The 18,359-nt window shown below is 45.4% G+C and overlaps 1 protein-coding gene across 1 annotated transcript in view; it reads right to left on the bottom strand.

Moving 5' to 3' along the window:
• Positions 1-269: 269 nt before the first annotated feature.
• The window catches only part of LOC136578560 (zinc finger protein 271-like), a 50,600-nt gene continuing 32,510 nt past the window's right edge, over positions 270-18,359 (bottom strand). The window contains exon 5 of the mRNA XM_066578694.1: positions 270-3,213. Within this exon, the coding sequence (XP_066434791.1) occupies positions 2,538-3,213 (676 nt within the window). The 3' untranslated portion in view covers positions 270-2,537. The remainder of the gene's footprint in view (positions 3,214-18,359) is intronic.

The raw sequence follows: 18,359 nt of genomic DNA, 5'->3' as shown, positions 1-18,359 counted from the left end.
ACGGCTGCGGGTACGGCTGGAACCCGCTGCGGGATTCTGCACTGGGAATCCGTGTGTGCCGGTGGACATGAGGCCGCAGAGTCCGCTTTTTCCCTGCTGCTTCCTACTTTCTTTAGACTGTGACGTGATACCATGTCCTGTGACCAAGGTGGCCAATCTCCACCATGTGATGTGACTTATCAGTGCTTTGTAAACCGAGGCAGACCTAGAAACCCTTTTTGGTAAATTAACAAAATTCAACTTACCGAATAGAAGAGATTTATGACAAATGAGAAAATAATCACTTTATTAAAGAAAAAAAGTAACATCACAACAACGCTGCACATCATGTTAGAAGCAGAATGATGGGAGATCATTGGGGGGCTGTCAGAAAAGAGATGGTAATTAAGGTACAACCCTGTTCTGTAATTAACTATTCCTTCCCAGTCAGTCTTCTTACCGCATCTTCTTTTCACCGATCTTCTCCTGGCTCCTCCAGTCCCCGGGTCGGATCACCTACAGCCGTCTGGATCTCATGGCAATAGTATATGAGCACACGTGGCAAGACAGCACGCATGTGCAGTCTCGGCAATAGCCTTGCACAGGATTCGGCATTTCCTGCTAGGCAGTGAACGCTACGTCACTAGTGACCGGGTACACTGACCTGCAGGAAGCAGAATGCCTGTGAATGGATGCTAGATAACAGGGAGAAGAGGATCCGCCTGGCTCGCAGTAAGGTGACCCAGGAAACGGAGGAGCCAAAAGAAGATGTGGTAAGAAGATTGCCTGGAGAGGAATAGGTAAGTATAGAATTTTTTGTTTTTACTAATGACAGAACCCCTTTAGGGTTTCTTGTCTAGTCGAATCACCATCTTAATGAAGCCAATACACCTCAGGCTGCAGGCCCCCATGGGTTTAGCTACAGAGTTATGGAGTTTCCTGTGGGCCTAATCCTCTTTGTAGAGCAGCTCAGAAGTTTGGTGCAGATTCTCCTCCCAGTGCACCAATAACAATCCATTTGATGGGTAGGTGCTCCTGACCAAAGCCAGAACTCCTTTGGGTGGTAGTATAGGCAGAGAATTTGTATTCCTTTCCCCCAGTGTGTGTTCTGCTGAATGTGTAGCCATACCTGGCAGCAACCATGTGACTTCCAGTCCATTGCTCACAGCAGGCACCATGTTTTTTTCCTATTCTTAAGCATGCCCCAGGAGTAGTGGAGAGGAGTCTTAGTATCCAGGCCTTCAGGACAGCACCAAACAGCCCTCCGCAGATCAGCTGTTTGGAGGGCCGCTGCGCTCCTGCACTAAGCTGATTTCTGCAGGAAGCAGACAGCTCCGATCCCACTGTAATGGCCAGGCTTGGTATTGCAGGAATTGAAATGAAAGGAAACTTTGCTACAATAGCAAGCCTGGCCATTGCAGTGAGAACAGAGCTGACTGCTTCCCGCTGAAATCAGCTTAGTGCACCGGCCCTCAGTACAGCAGCCCAGAAACAGCTGATCAGCTAAGATCCCATGTGGCAGACCCCCACTGATCTACTATTGATAACCTATCCTGAGGATAGGCCATCAATAGTTTACAACAGGACAACCCATTTAAAATAGATGGTCCAGTGGTAAAGATGACAAAAAACATTTCTTCACCATTTAAGGATCTGGGTTCCTTAGCAGATGCTATGGTCTGTCAAAGAGATATGTACTTTAAAAAAAAATAAAAAAATCTACTACCGTACAGCCTTGCCCGTTAAGAGTCTGGCTCTCCCACTTAGAAAGACATATTAAAAAAAAAACACATACAAGGGATCAGATAGTCTTTCCAACCTACCCCTAGCTCTTGCTGTAGTCTTCCTAGCGGGCACCTCTGTAGCTGCTGTAAGGCTTTCTGCCCATACTGTGGCACTAATTCTGCCAGGAGGGCTTTGTGGCTAAAAACCGCGAAGGGGTGCTCAGCCTCATAGAATAGATTATGTGCTATTCTGCAGTCTGAAGAATCCTTCTTTGGTCCTACATTGGATGATCTTCTAGAAAGGGCACCAAATAGAAAGAAAGGATATCCTTTTCAGCTGAAGCTTAGTAAACCATTTTGTCTCTGTAGACGGAACAATAAGCAAAACTTGAAGGGCCCAGACCCAAAGAGATTCAGGTGTAACTAAAAAACTAAGTTTTGAATTTAATCCTCAACCTGACCCCAAAAACAAAGAATCTCAGCAATGACGCCAGGGAAAAGGTAGAATGGAGTGGGAGGGGAGGGTTGTCTCTCTAGTCATACAAGCTTTAATAGGGCTGGCTGCACCAACATAATAAATTGAAGTATACGTACTGATCTGTGGCCACCGGGATCCGGCAGTCTAGTCCACTGTGGTACTGGTGATTGTTGTAACAGATTATGTCACAGAAAATCAGGTGACCGCAAATCAGAGGCTGCAGAGTCATATTCCTGTACTCCTGGCAACATGGCATCCAGTATGTGAGTGCCAACGGCCGGAGAATGAGCCGTGATGCTGCAGCCTCTGATTGGTTGTAGAAGTCAGCTGATTTCCTCTGACATCTGTCACAACAATCACTGGGACTGTAGTGGAGTAGAGTCTAAAAATTTGATTTTATTGTAAATATTTTCCTCATGAAACAGCTTCTCTCCTGTGTGAATTCTCTCGTGGTGAACATGACTTGATTTATGTGTAAAGCGCTTCCCACAAAGTGAACATGAAAATGGCTTCACTCCTGTGTGAATTCTCTCATGTCGAACAAGATCTGCTTTATTTTTAAAGCATTTCCCACATTCTGAACATGTAAAAGGTTTCTCTCCTGTGTGAATTCGCTCATGTATAATAAGTTTAGATTTCTTTATAAAACATTTCCCACATTCTGAACAGGAATACGGCTTCTCTCCTGTGTGAATTCTCAGGTGTTTAACAAGATCGGATTTATTTGTAAAAGATTTCCCACATTCTGAACATGTAAAAGGCTTCTCTCCTGTGTGAATTCTTTGATGTATAATAAGGTTTGATTTTTTAATAAAACATTGCTCACATTCTGAACATGAAAAAGGCTTCTCCCTTGTGTGAATTCTCTGATGTATAACAAGGCTTGATTTATCTCTAAAGCATTTCCCACAATCCGAACATGAAAACGGCTTCTCCCCTGTGTGAATTCTCTCATGTAAAACAAGATATGACTTTTTTGCAAAACATTTTCCACATTCTAAACATGAATACGGCTTCTCACCTGTGTGAATTCTGTGCATATAAAGACCTGAGCTTCTTGGAAACAGTTTTCCATATAAACCACCTTGAACCCTTTTCCCCCCTTCCTGACCCGCACTTGCGGTAACAATCTGTGATTGGTCAGCAGAAGGTTCCTCATGATTAGGGGGATTATATGATAGACCTGTACTGTGAAGTCCTGGATGTACATTAAGGGTAAGGAGGTTTCCTCCTGAAGAGTGCTGCGGGATATCTTCATCTTCTACTTTATAACTTACTGATAACATGACATTTCCATCAGAGTTCTTACTGGGATTTTCTGTAGGGATTAAAAATGGATTTTGTGATTTTTCGTTTTCTTTCAAACCACAAAGACAAATTTATGACTTTCTTACTAGGCTGGAAATACAGTTTTTTGAGCCAAAGCCATTAATAGTACCAGAAATTAAAAGTAGAAGTCCTGCTTTATATTTCCTGTTCTTTTGAATCCACTTCTGGCTTTGGCTCTATAACTGCATGTGTGAAACATTGAAATAGATAGAATGGTAGTGTGCTTGTATGACCTCCACTACATTAACTTGGGGTATCTCACGATTCTGGTTACCTGTGAGTGGTGGGGGTCCGGAATCTCTGAACTCCCACTCATCAGATACTTATCCCCCAGCAACAGTTTAGGTGAGGAGTTAATTTTGAGAGACAATCGCTGTGGGCTGCATCCCAACATGCCGCCTGTAGCGCATTTCAATGGCGTTTATACAGCATTTTTGTTGTGCATGTTAATTGCACATTAAAAACATCACAGCTTTGCAATGCAGTTTTCAGGAGGGGGGCTTGTACAGATGAATCACATTGGCATTCGTGTGTTTTGCATTTGAAAAGCACATGCTTTTATTCTTTATCACTGTTTATGGACATGCCCTCTAATTCAGGCCTTCTGGTCCAAAATACGTGGGTGCACCAACACACACTTGACAAACTTCTGTCCACAGGAGCCAATGTGGGCGATTTTTGGGTATCTTGACCCGAATACATATTGTTATTCAAAAGGAGTCCGCAAGCTCTTGCACTTTGTGGCGGCGGGACTGAAGGCTATTCTACAGGTGTGGATACAGCCAACAGGCCCTCCATTTACACTGTTCCTGGACAAATTAGTGTTTCTGTTCCAAATGGATTGGGCGGGAACATCACTTTTCAAAGAAAAAATGGTGCAGTCCTCTTTCGAGACTCGGAGAGTTTTGTCCAGCTGCTGCCGCAGAGAATAAGAGAAGAATAGTTTTTACCACACCTGTTGGTTCCAGGAACAGATGATATTGGGGGATCCCCCTGTCTAGGGTGTTATACTGTTTGTGCCGTTGCCGTGGGGGGCAGGGGCGTAGCTAGAGGCTCATGGGCCCGGGTGCAAAAGTTTAGCTTGGGGCCCCCTTCCAGACCCGTCCACCCACCACTCCTTTTCACAGCTACTCCTTGTATATCACTTTTAACTACATTACCGATTTTTTTTTTAATGACCCATCAATGGATCATTAGTAGTCAGGGGTTTTAGATTTTTAAAACATCCAGAACACAAGCCTCAAGGCACGCTCTGCTTCCCCAAGAAAGAAAAAAATAATGATATGTACACATACATAATACAGGCACACATACATTGGGGACAGCATGAGCTAACTTTTATAACATGTTAGGGCTCATGTGCACGGCCAGGTTTTCACCACGTATTATGCACACGTGGTAATCCCAGCATGCTCTCTTTCTCTGCGTACCACGTAACGTGAGCCCTGTACACTTGTATGATACGCTGCCCATACACATTACATTGTTTCCATACGCATTGTCACTCTAAACAGAGTGGGGAATTAAAAAAAGCATCCCCCTGTGCATGTGCAGTGCTACACAAAACCGTATGTGGTCCCTGCCGGCAGCGTGCATGGCTGGGAAATGTGTGAGATGCTGGTGGTCTCCCACAGTGTTGTAGGCTTACGGCTGTGGCATTGAGCCCTCAGTCACCAAAACAGCGGCTCGGTTCTAGCATACCTCTAATAGTGAAGTCAGGTGCCGGCTCGCAGAACCCCCCTCACTCACCCCCACTCCCCATTACACAGAACCCCCCTCACTCACCCCCACTCCCCATCACACAGGACCCTCCTCACTCACCCCCACTCCCCATCACACAGAACACCCCTCGTCCCCCCCACTCCCCATCACACAGAACCCCCCTCACTCACCCCCACTCCCCATCACACAGAACCCCCCTCACTTACCCCCACTCCCCATCACACAGAACCCCCCTCACTTACCCCCACTCCCCATCACACAGAACCCCCCTCACTTACCCCCACTCCCCATCACACAGAACCCCCCTCACTCACCCCCACTCCCCATCACACAGAACCCCCCTCACTCACCCCCACTCCCCATCACACAGAACCCCCCTCACTCACCCCCCATCCCCATCACACAGAACCCCCCTCACTCACCCCCACTCCCCATCACACAGAACCCCCCTCACTCACCCCCACTCCCTATCACACAGAACACCCCTCGTTTCCCCCACTCACCATCACACACAGAACACCCCTCACTCACCCCCTCCCCCTTCTTAATCATACCGAGGAGGTTCCCTCTCACTGACTGCACTTACTTTCACTATGGTCTCTGCGCAGGCAGGCACATCGGTGCACATATCCGGGCACATCGGTGCTTCCTCCCGGACCTCCGCTCAGACTCCTCCCCTCTGATGATCTCTGTGCTGGAGAACCAGATGGGGGAGGGGTCTGAGCGGAGGTCCTGGGAGGAAACACCGATGTGCAGGAGAGCCTGCCTGCCTGCGCAGAGACCATAGTGAAAGTAAGTGCAGTCAGTCAGTGCCGCCTGACTGACTGCAAAGTAAGCCCCGTGGGCCCCCTGGGGCTCAGGGGCCGGGTCGCAACCGCACCCCCAGCACCCCCTATATGTACGCCAGTGGTGGGGGGTCTCTAGGTGTCTAGCTAATTGGCAGCTGTAAATTGTCTATGTCATAACATTATATATCCCGGTCCAGACCCTGGACAACACAAGCACTAGCGGTTTTTGAGATGTTATTATAATGTTGGATGTATGTCCCAATTTGATTAATAAAAACATATTTAAAAAAAAAAATCATGTGCTTTCACCTGTAGCAGCTGATTGGCTGAGAATAACATGTACCTTAAATATCGCTGGAGAAATGTGCTAGGAGAGCCATGTGGGAATGCAGCCTTAAGAAACCTCAATTCACTTTCCCCATTCTTTATTACATACCTGCGGTAACATCTACTGGAATCTCCTCCTTCACGTCTCTCATCCACGGGTGATCATCCATCATCGACTCTTCTTCTACCTCCACTTTAATAATGGTCAGATCTTCCCCCTGATTTGTCATATGTAATAATTCAGTACAATACAGCAGACAGGAGGAAAATCTAACAGATCACCAGAAAAGACCCCCAAAATCTATGACTGCAGGACCCTCTTATAGACTCAGCGTCAGCTACCTGATGGTCCTCTGAGACATCGGGATCTTCCTCTGCACAGTCCTGAGAATACAGGGGACGGGGACATCTCTCCGGGGGATTTCTCCTACTAGTTCCATCTGTGGAGACACAAGCACACAGTGATGACTACATGAGCCCCTGTATATCTATATGAGGTCTTTATTGATGTGGGATGCCGACACCACCTTAGGTAGGAAGGAAGGTACAGAACGCAGGAGCACCTTGTCCTGATGAAAGATGGTGAACGGAGGCTTGGTCAACAATGCTGAGAGCTCTGAAACCTGGCAGATCAAGGTGACTGCTACCAAGTAGCGGAAACATCACTTCACCACTTAAAGGGAAGAGACTATAGCACATCCAGTATGAGATTAAGATCCTCCAAGGAGGGACAGTTGAATGATATGGAGAAGCAGTGTGACCACCCCCCTCCTGTGGAAAAATATGGACTTTGAAGCCAGAGGACATTGAAAAAGTATAATTAGTGTGCAAACCTGACCCTTTAAAGGAACCAAGACTCAAAGCCATTGCCAGACCCTCCTGTTGGAAGGACAGGAGGTGGGATAAAGAGAAACGCATTGGATGAAAGCTACGTTGCTCGCACCAGTGAAATAAATTTTTCCAAACGCAATGGTTTGAATGACAGGTTGCACAATTCCACGGACTCTAAGGACCGCAGCTTCAACATGCACGTCGTTAAATGAAGCATAGACAAATTCGGGAGGAAGAGGGGTCCCTGTAAGAGAAGATCTTCTCGAAGAGGAAGGCGCCACAGAGAGTCAATGAGATCCATGTACCATGCCCTGCAGAGCCAATCTTGGGTGATGAGAATCACTAGATGACCTTCCATCTTGATATTCTTGGGGTTAGTTAGAAGGAGGGAAAGATGTTTGGGAATTCCGTCCATTAAATTACTGGTGCTTCTACTGCTTGAGCTTTGGGCTATTGAGACCTGGTCACAAAGGTTGCAGCTTGCAATTGATTCTGGATGCCATGAAGTCAACATCCAGTTGGTCCAAGCTTCAACAGAGTGCTCAAAAGACTTTAAGACATAGTTCCAATTCTTCCGGGTCAACGGTCTCTCTGCTGAGGAAGTTTGTTATCCAGTTGTCTACTCCCAGTACATTGACTGACTAGAGCAGTGGAAAGTGATCTTTGGCCCAAATCAAGATTGTTGCTGCTTCCTCCATGACTTTGGTGCTACGAGTCCCGCCTTGATAGTTTATATATGCGATGGCCATTGCATTGTCAGTTTCAGTTTGGACACTCAAAAAGAAGTGTTCTAGATGGATCTGTAAGACTCCAGCCACCAAAGAAGGGAGTGCTTAAGCTGCAGAGGTGTTCAGATCTTTTGATCGAGAGAATCCACTGACTTGTCCCACTTCGAGAGGATAGTCCACTGGAGGGGCCAAGTGTGAAATTGGCCGAAAGGAATCGCCTTGAAAGACAGAGACCAATAGCCCCAGCACTCATGCAGTGATGAATGGTCATGGGGTTCGGAGTTTGCAGAAAGAGTACATGCTTCTGGAAGAGAAGTAGTTTTGCTTCACATTAGTACATGGACTTCAGCAGTGTCGAAGGAAACACTCAGAAAAAGCAGACATTGTGACAGTGTGAGGTATGACTTGGGATGGTTGATGATCTATCCGAACTTGTGGTCAGGGTGTCCAGAGTGATGTGGAGACTATTCAGGTTGGCGACAAAACAGGGGCTTTCAACATGATGTCATTGAGATAGAGAATGGTCACTATCCCCTTGGAGCGGAGGATAGACATCACTGATTCCAGAACTTTTGTGAAGACTCGGGGGACCGTAGCCACCCGAATTGAAAGGGATTTGACCAAATGGTGAAAAGTAGAAAAATCACTGATGCACTGGGCGGATAGGTACATCAAGATAGGCATCCATGATGTCAATGACAGACAGAAACTCCTGCAGTTCCATGGATGCAATGAAAGATTTTCAGTGACTCCAAGCAGGAATGTGAGACTTTGACATACTGATTCAACTTCTTCAGGTCGAGAAAGGGCCTGACAGTGCCATCCTTCTTGGGTAGCATGAATGGAATAGAATAGAAACCTGCAAAGTGTTGAGAATGAGATACGGGAACAATCACTCCTTGAGAAGATAGGTTGCCTATCGTTTGAATGAAAGCTTGGGCCTTCGAAGAGGACCTCAGAATTCTGGAACTGAAGCAGCGTTCTGGGTGATAGGGTAGAAAATTCTATGGCTTTACTTGAAGACATGTCCTTCCAATCCTAGGCATTTGCGACATGGGCAAACCAAATTTCCCAAAATAGGAAGACTCTCCCCCCACCCTGGATGAATCGGGAAGGGGAGGAGGTGTTGCCCTTAATGCAAAAGAATTAGCAGAAGACGACTTGGATGGCTGAGCACAGCGGCACCAAGCGGGCCTCCATTTAAATGAGAGACTTCACTTTTATTCTCGCGAGGTCTTTTTACTATGAATTCCTGGGACTGGAGCGGCAAAAAGAGCGAGAATTGGTTCTTTTCTTTTTCAGAGCTTTTGCGAGTCTGGGTCTGGTTTCTGGTAGATGTGAACTTTTACCACCAATGGCCTCCGAGATTAACTCATCAAGTCTGGCTCTGAAAAGTCTTGAGTCAACAAAAGTCTTGTTAAGGATTTTTTGGAGACAGAATTTGCGTCCCAGGATTTTAGCTACAAGGTCTGGTGTGCGGCGACGGAAACTGATGATGCATGAGCTAACAGTTTGGTCATATCTAGGGAAACTTTGCATATAAACTTCCCCACATTGGTGTATAATCGTAAAGCATTTATTACACGCCCATAGAGAACAATAGAGCTGTAATACATTGTAAAATAGAACGCGCTGCATTTTTTTTAATGCATGTATTATACGTAATAAAAAAAAACACTAGTGTGTGTGTGTCGAAATCTGGTACAGGCCCCACTGACAGTCCAAATAAATAAAAGGTCTTCTATGAAGCGCCCGTACCACATGATACCATTACAGAAAGGACTGGCCTGAGAAAAGATGTAATGCTCCACCCAATACGACATTGTCAGATTAGCTAGTGAAGGCAAAATCTTTAAGCCCATGTGGACCTGGACACCTTGTGAACATTGAAGGATTAAGGAATTTTAAAGTGGAATAGAACATCTTTCAGGAGAATATAAGTGCCCTCTGTGACCTTAGGATGAAGACACATTGGGTGATGCAACAAGCCAACGACGCAAAGGACACAAGTAATCCACTAAAGAATGGTGGAGAAGCTGACTTTTATTTTGGAATGGCAGAGTTCTGACCCTAAAGGGGTATTCAGATCTCAGCACGTTATCCCCTATCCACAAGATAAAGGATAACTTGCCAATTGGTCGGGGTCTGATTGCTGGGACCTCCAAGATTTCACAAGTAAGGCTGCTCGTGGTGATCAGCCAGAGAGTAAAATCAGGTCGATTTTGACAGAATCGGATCAGGTCAGCCAAACCCGATGATAGATACATACAGACACATACAGTCTTGCAGTGCAGACAACATCTGCATGGACTTTGAAAAACTCTACACAGATGTTTCCATTGGTCAGATATGAACCCAAGACTCCAGTACTGGAAGGCAGCAGTGCTAACCACTAAGCCACCACACTTTCCAGGAGGAAAAGAATAAACACAAAGAGAACACAAAAACTCCATACAAAACACTGTTCTTAGATAGATTTGAACCCAAAACTTCATCACTGAACAACTGTGGTGGCTCAGTAGTTAGCACTGCTGCCTTGTAGTGCTGGAGTTCTAAGTTCAAATCTGTCCAAAAACAACATCTTATTTAATGCTGGAGAAAACGTTTGGTGGAGGCAATTTCTTCTAAGTGGGGATCTAATGCACCTTTTTCCAAGTTACCCCCTGCCAACCCTTTCAATGACTAATCACTGCTCAGTAATTTCAGTTAAAAAAAAATCATCAATACCATACAATGCTATCCACAACCTGTCCTCTCCATACATCTCTGACCTAATCTCCCGATACCTCCCCACATACAATCTCCAGTCCTCACAAGACCTCGCTCTCTGCTCTCCTATACGTGTGCCCCTCACGCAACCATCTCCAAGATTTCTCCCGTGCATCAGCTATACTCCGGTACTCACTACCTTAACATATCAGAATCTCCCCCACCTAAGAAAACTTCAAAAAGAACTCGAAAACCCTCCTCTTCAGAAAAGCCTACAAGCTAGAGTAGCCCTACTGCCACCACTATGTGAATAGCTTCAACCCTCATCTACGGTCCCCTTTCTCCTTCCCTTGTAGACTGTATGCCCTTGTGGGCAGAGGCCTCCGTCCCATCTGTAAAATAATCCTCTTACCTTGTGATGTAAGCGGCTGGTGATCCTCCATCCTGTCCTCATACAGATCCTTGTGTCCTCCTATATACTCCCACTCCTCCATGGAGAGATAGACAGCCACATCCTGACACCTTATAGTGACCTGACAACACAATATTCAGTCATCACCCAGACCCCTCCTGTTACTGTATAATGTCCCCCATCCCCCGCAGCATCACCTCTCCTGTCAGCAGCTCCATCATCTTGTTAGTGAGCTCTAGGATCTTCTGCTCATGTATCGGGGAGGGAGGCTCTGTGATGGGGAAAGGACTCCTGCTCCATCCTCCTGACTCCTGGAGATGGATGGTGGGAGTCACACCGTCCCCTGATGTCTTCTTGACTATTGTGTAATCCTGTGTATGGAGAGACACTGAGAAATATCATCATGTGCAAAATAAGTGACGTCACATCCCCCTTTCTAGAGGATTACAATCTGCCCCCTTCACCCCCCCCCCCCCCACACACACACCCCGTCCACCCAAACTGCCCTCATTACACTGTAAACTAGGAAATACCACTGCTACCCTCACATTGTGGGAGAGATAACCATGTTGGAAATGTAGAAGCGCTCACCTCTCCGGTCAGCAGGTAGAGGATCTCCAAGGTGAAGTCTAATATTCTTCTGCTGATCTCCTTCCTGTCCTCGTCCATCCTTGGTGGGTCATTCAGGAGAAGGAGCGGATTGGATGAGAAAACGGGATGAACTGGAGGTTGTAGAACTGCAGGAACCTTTATGAAGAAAGAAGCGGCTGTAAATCCTACAGGGACATCATATGTGATATACAGAACCTCACTTAGGCTTATTTCACACAGGGGCGAGTGCGGTATCTGGCCATGAAACTCGGCTTGATATTGAGCTTGCTAACATGCCAAGCAGTTTTGCGTTAAAACCGGTTTGCGTTGGCCCATTGTTTTCATTGGATAAACCTCGCATCACATGTCATGTGATACTGTGCCGACCCCATTGAAAATAATAGGCAATATGAGGAGTTCCGAGGGAATGCCCAAAGATAGGACACGCCGTGACCTTTTCCCGCACTGCAATGCCTGGGTATCTCCTGTATATAATAATATATAGACAGCTGCCTGTTATACATCTCCCTGTATACAATGGTATGAAGCATGCTGTCGTGGTGCGTATGCCAGGATGTGTGGGTGTTAATGGTATAGATGGTGGTGGTGGTGGTTCCGCTGCTCCCTCCTCACAAACTGTGTAACAATAACATGTCTCTAGTTTGGTGATTTGGAAGCTACCCGTCAGTTGGGCAGGGTATGGAGGTATTAACGTTATCAAGTTCATGACGCCAGCCCGTATACAGGCCGAAAGCTGTTCCAGGCAAAATAACAATAAAAATTGAAAAAATAAAATAAAAATAGGGAATGTAGTCCCTTCCCTGGAGGGTGGTGTAGTCCTCTTCAGTGCAGGCATTATAGTGGTGAGAAGGGAACTCCAGGAGTCAGGATGAAAGATAAAACATAGTAGTGAAATCTTCAATAAAGACTTTTGAGTATGGGACACATCATCATGCATGCAGGCGACACATCTGTATATCTTCCCTTTTTGAGGTAGATTACTCCGGGTAAGTACAGGGACCACTTCTGTACGCTTATAACAGATTCAAGTAAGTAGAGGAACATACATCTGCACACTTTGCTTTTCCTTTCTGTTTCTCGCTCTCATTTGGTCTCTCTTTTCCTGTCTATCAATTCTTTTTTTCCTATTTTTGTTGGTTTCTCCTCTAGTGTTTTCCCCTCTTAAATACAATCCTCCTCCTTTGTACTCGAATCTCTTCCTTCTCACTGCACTGTCTCTCTCTCCTGCTCTGGTCTTTGCTTCTTCTCTCTTCAACAGCAACACTTCAACTCAACTCTCTTCTCCTGCCACTGCTCTGACTGAAGTTAACTGACCAACCCGTGCGGAGAACTCCTCTTCCAATCAGAGGCTTGCTATCTTCTGATTGCCCTGTCCTTCAATCCCCAAGCTTTTGCCGGGTGTTACTCAGCCCAATGGTAATAAAGGAATCGACAGCCAATCAGGAACGCTGCAGGTTGTCAGACAGATTAGTTAGGAGGAGGTGACAAACATGAAATACACATTTTAAAGGCATGTACACATATCTAAATAAAAAGGGACGACATTAGCCCTTTTAGAGTGCCCAACTCTGAGACACTACACTGGTATAGCCTGAGTATTTCCTGTATATATTTATATATGTACAGCAGGTATAAGTTATACATCCCCTCTATATAGTGATATGGAGCATGTTGGTATAACCTGGGTGCCTTCTGTATATGATATACCATATATATATATACACAGCTGGTATACATTATCTATCTTCCTGTATATAGTGACATAAACCATGGACATCTCCTGTATATGATTGTACACAATTAAAAAACGCATCAAAAACCTACATGTATTGTTTAACCCCTTAACGACACGGTCATTTTTTTTTTTAGATTTTAGTTTTTTCCTCCCCCCTTTTAAAAAATTCAGAACTCCCATTTATCCATGGATGTATCTGTCTGGGGGCTTGTTTTTTGCAGAACGAGTTGTATTTTTCAAATGGTGCTATTTAATGTAACATAATGTACTGAAAAACGTTTAAAAAAATCTAAGTGGAGTGAAACAGAAAACCCCCTGAAATGTCGCAATCCTTGGGAGGGTCTTGTTTCTACTGTATACAAAGTGCAACAAAAATTACATGGTAGCTTTATTCCATGGGCGAGTACGGTTACCACGGTACAAAGTTTATATAGGCTTTTTCTTTTTGCTATACTACTTATTTAATTTTTTTTAATTATTTTCTGCCGCCATCTTCTGACATAGCTGTGCGAGGGCTCATTTTTTGGGGGGACGGCCTCTAGTTTCTATTGGTGCCATTTTAAGGTACGTGTGACTTTTTGATATCTTATTACTAGAGATGAGCGAACGTACTCGTAACGAGTACTTACGCACCCGAGTACCGCCATTTTCGAGTACTGCAGTACTCGGGCGTAAAGATTCGGGGGGCGCCGTGGCGGCACGGGGGGGTAGCAGTGGGGAGTGTGGGGGAGAGGGAGAGAGAGAGAGCTCCCCCCTGTTCCCCGCTGCTCCCCCCCCGCACCGCCGCGCCTCTCCCCGCCCCCCCCCCGAATCTTTACGCCCGAGTACTGAAGTACTCGAAAATGGCGGTACTCGGGCGCGTAAGTACTCGAAACGAGTACGTTCGCTCATCTCTACTTATTACCTTTTTCTTGGAGACAGGGTGACCAAAGGAAGCACAATTCTGGCGTTGCTTATGTTTTTTTCCTGATGACAAAACCATGTGGGGTAAATTACGTGTTACTTTGATAGATCGGCCTTTATGGATGCAGCTATACCAAATATGTTTGGGAGTTTTATTATTTAGATTTTTTTATTATAAATATGGGAAAGGTTTTTGTTTTTTTTCAATAATTAATAAAACTTTTTAAAACTAATTTATACAGTTTTTCTTTTTAGCCCCCAGAGGGAACAAGAATGGTTTGATCCCTCCTCCAGTATGATTACATTATACCGCAAACTGACAGGCAATCTATCAAGCCAAGCCACAGTTACGGTTTGATATGCAATCTGCAAAGGCAGCCCTGTGCCTTTGAGAATGCCCCCAGCTGCCATGGCAAACGCACGGCGCCCTACACTGTCATCACAGGGAATTTTTGCGCACATGTATCTGTTTTTGTGTACTGCAGGTGTCCAGCATGTGTTAAACGCACAAAAACATACGCAAGGAGAAAAAAAGCCTAGAATGATGTCAGAAGTAAACCCAATCCCCTGGAATCAGCCTTCTAACGCTCACACGACCGCACAGGCACCATTTTCTTGTGCTTTGTTGTGTTGGTGTGAGTAGTTGCTTGGTGCTGAGAACGCATCTGCGCAAGAGAATGAGTTTCTTGGTCTGACTGGTCCATTCCACTTTCTCACCACAATGTCTGATGCTTGAGAAAGAGCCCAGAAGTAAGAAGCAGAGGTTCTGGGTTCACTCTCTTGTATCGCAGCAACCCAGAAAAGGTGAATTTGTTAGCCTCTACAGCGACCTCCGGCGGCATCCAGAGAAGTTTATAGCCTTCTTGCCGATGACTGGTTCATCATTTGATAAACTGCTGAAAGAAGAGTTCTGGTTTGTGCTACACCAACACACATCGGGAGTATCTCCCCTGAAGAGCGTCACCCTGAGGTAAGAGCAAGCAAGACAACTTTCTTTTTCCGTAAATTGTGTTTCCCTTCTTTTTTTTTATTAATTGTATCTCTCTTTTAATTCTAGATTCCTCGCTGAGAACTCGTTTGCATCACTGCATTTTGAGTTCGTGCTGGACATCTCTACCATTAGTGGAATCATTAGGGTGACCGATGAGATCACTTGGGAGGGACTGAAGCGATCAGCGATGCCACTCTCTCTGCATGCCTGGCTGGACATCGCTGAGGGATTTCAAGCTGCTGTGCAGCCTCCCAACTACATTGGGACCCTGGATGGCAAGCACATCCGCGTAATGAAGTCACCGCACTCAGGGTCCCGATACTATAACTATAAACAGTAGTAGTTGTGTTGGCCGTCGCCAACAGAAACTATCGGTTTATACTGTTTGATATCGGGAAGCGCTACAGATGCTCACATTTTCAGGGCTTCCAGAAAGATCCTCTCTGGTTCTTCAGGTCCAGTAGCCCCATACAGTGTTGTGGTCATTTCGCCGCAGAGGATTGGACACCAGGAGCCGGATCTTTAATTAGCATCTCACACGGGCTCGACCTTTGTCAAATGTGCCTTTGGAATTCTGCCCAGTAAGTGACGAGTTTTCCTGGGCACCATTGGGACCCCAGAACGTGTGTTCAATAATTCAAGCCGCTGTAATTCTGCATGATTTTTGCCAGACCAATGATACGGGTTGGAGTGTGATGGATGATGACTTTGTAGCAACCTCACTACTTGTTGCATTGGATTTGAACTCCCAGTGTAGGCTTGCAGCAAGTGAGAGCCCAATTTGCGGACTACTTTGTTAATGTCCAGGGATAAGTACCGTGGCAGATGGACGCTATTCAAAAAGCCTAATGATGTAGGCCTTCCAAACTTTTTTTAGCTAGGGTTTTGTTTTTTTTTCCAGGTAGGGACTCGCAAGAGAATGAGGACCCTTGAGATGGGTTGCGAGCTAATGTAATGTGGCCTGATTACCAATGGGTTACAAAAGAATAATACCTTTTGTGATACCATTTACAATACGGTTTTCTTTGCATAATTTGGCCGCATTATAAAACTAATACCTCATTACCCTTTATCAGGACATACAAAGAATTAAAAACTTGTATTACTTTCTCCTCTTTCCCCTTCCCCCTTTCTTTTCTTTCACAGTGAAAGACTGAGCATTAGCAAGCAAATAGCATGTTATTGATAAAACTTAGTAAGAGTTAAAGGGGTTGTCCCGCGCCGAAACGGGGTTTTTTTTTTTTCAATAGCCCCCCCGTTCGGCGCGAGACAAACCCGATGCATGTGTTGAAAAAAAAAAACGGATAGTACTTACCCGAATCCCCGCGCTCCGGTGACTTCTTACTTACCTTGCGAAGATGGCCGCCGGGATCTTCACCCTCGGTGGACCGCAGGTCTTCTGTGCGGTCCATTGCCGATTCCAGCCTCCTGATTGGCTGGAATCGGCACACGTGACGGGACGGAGCTACGAGGAGCAGCTCTCCAGCACGAGCAGCCCCATTCAACACGGAGAAGACCGGACTGCGCAAGCGCGTCTAATTGGGCGATTAGACGCTGAAAATTAGACGGCACCATGGAGACGGGGACGCTAGCAACGGAACAGGTAAGTGAATAACTTCTGTATGGCTCATAATTAATGCACAATGTATATTACAAAGTGCATTAATATGGCCATACAGAAGTGTATACCCCAACTTTGTTTCGCGGGACAACCCCTTTAAGCAAGATTGTTCAAACAGTTAAAACAAGTCAATCTAAGAAAAGTGAAATGTAAACTGAAGAACTAGGACAGACTCAATGTACGTAAACACTGTTCATTTGATATTTGGCTTTGATATGTGAAACCTCAATAAAACATATTATACATAAAAACTTGTATTAAGACCTTTTTATAAGTTTTTTTAAACAATCAACACAATATTGTTCAAGGAAAAGCTTTTTTAATGCAACGTAGTTATAAAAACAAGAACTTCAAAATAGAAAAATCATAAACTTTGTTGGAATAAAATAGACTAAAAAAGGGAACGTTCGTAACAAAAAACATGGACACAACATTTACAAGTCTGTGTAGCGGGACCCCGGTTCAGTGGATGGAGGTGGCAGTACTCTAGATTTGTAGGCACTATGTTGTTGCCTTTGTTGGGCATGCAGCAGCTGCTGATTTGATTGGCTATAAAAATTCTGCCAGAAGCAACATTCGCCTTATTGCTTTTGCTATTATGTAGTGGTGGTGGTTGCAGGGGGCGCTGCTGACTGGTGGCAAGCATGCCACAATGCATCAATTACGGCATGCAAGCCCACAGACTTCATAGGTGGCACTACGGCTTCTGCCACACATAAAATATAAATGTGTGGAGACTAGCATTGCCTTTGGCACATGCCTTAACACAGGAGCTAGTGTGTGTCCAAAGGAGTCTGCCCAGTCATCCGACTGCCTCTGATCTAGCAGCTCGACCCCTCGTTGCTGCAGAGCAAAATTGGCTGCACAGCGGCCGCCTGGCTTTATCTTCTTGGAGGACATGGTGGTGTCCGCACACGTTCTTCCATACTGATGCTGGCGGGACTCCTACTGGCCTCCTCCAATTGTGAAGAAGTCTCAGCCTGGTGATGGCTGACCTCTGGTGCCAGTGCAGGGGTCTGTGTGTTCTCCTCCTGATGTAATGGACTGCCATGTTGTCTCTAGTTCTGAGCTCAAAGAGAGAGAAAAAATAAAAAGAGAGTTTAGAATTTGCACACTCGACACCAGCTGCACGGCGGACAAATCCAAGTGGAAGAATGTATCAAGTGGGGTACCATAAGGCTCTGTCCTAGGCCCAGTGGTGTTCAACATTTTTATAAATGATCTGGAGGAGGGAATTGATGGGAAATTGATGGGAAACTGATCAAATCTGCCGACGACACAAAGCTAGTAGGGATAGCTAACACTAGGGAAGAGAGAGAGAGTATTCAAAAGGATCTAGAAAAGCTTGAACAGTGGGCAGCGACTAACAGAATGGTATTTAACAAGGAGAAATGCAAAGTCATACATCTGGGCAAGAAAAATGAAAAAAGCACATACAGAATGGAAGGAATTGGGCTAAGCAGCAGCACA

Source organism: Eleutherodactylus coqui, chromosome 9 (assembly GCF_035609145.1).
Source record: "Eleutherodactylus coqui strain aEleCoq1 chromosome 9, aEleCoq1.hap1, whole genome shotgun sequence".
Taxonomy (NCBI): Eukaryota; Metazoa; Chordata; class Amphibia; order Anura; family Eleutherodactylidae; genus Eleutherodactylus; species Eleutherodactylus coqui.
This window is presented reverse-complemented; position numbering and strand designations above follow the sequence as displayed.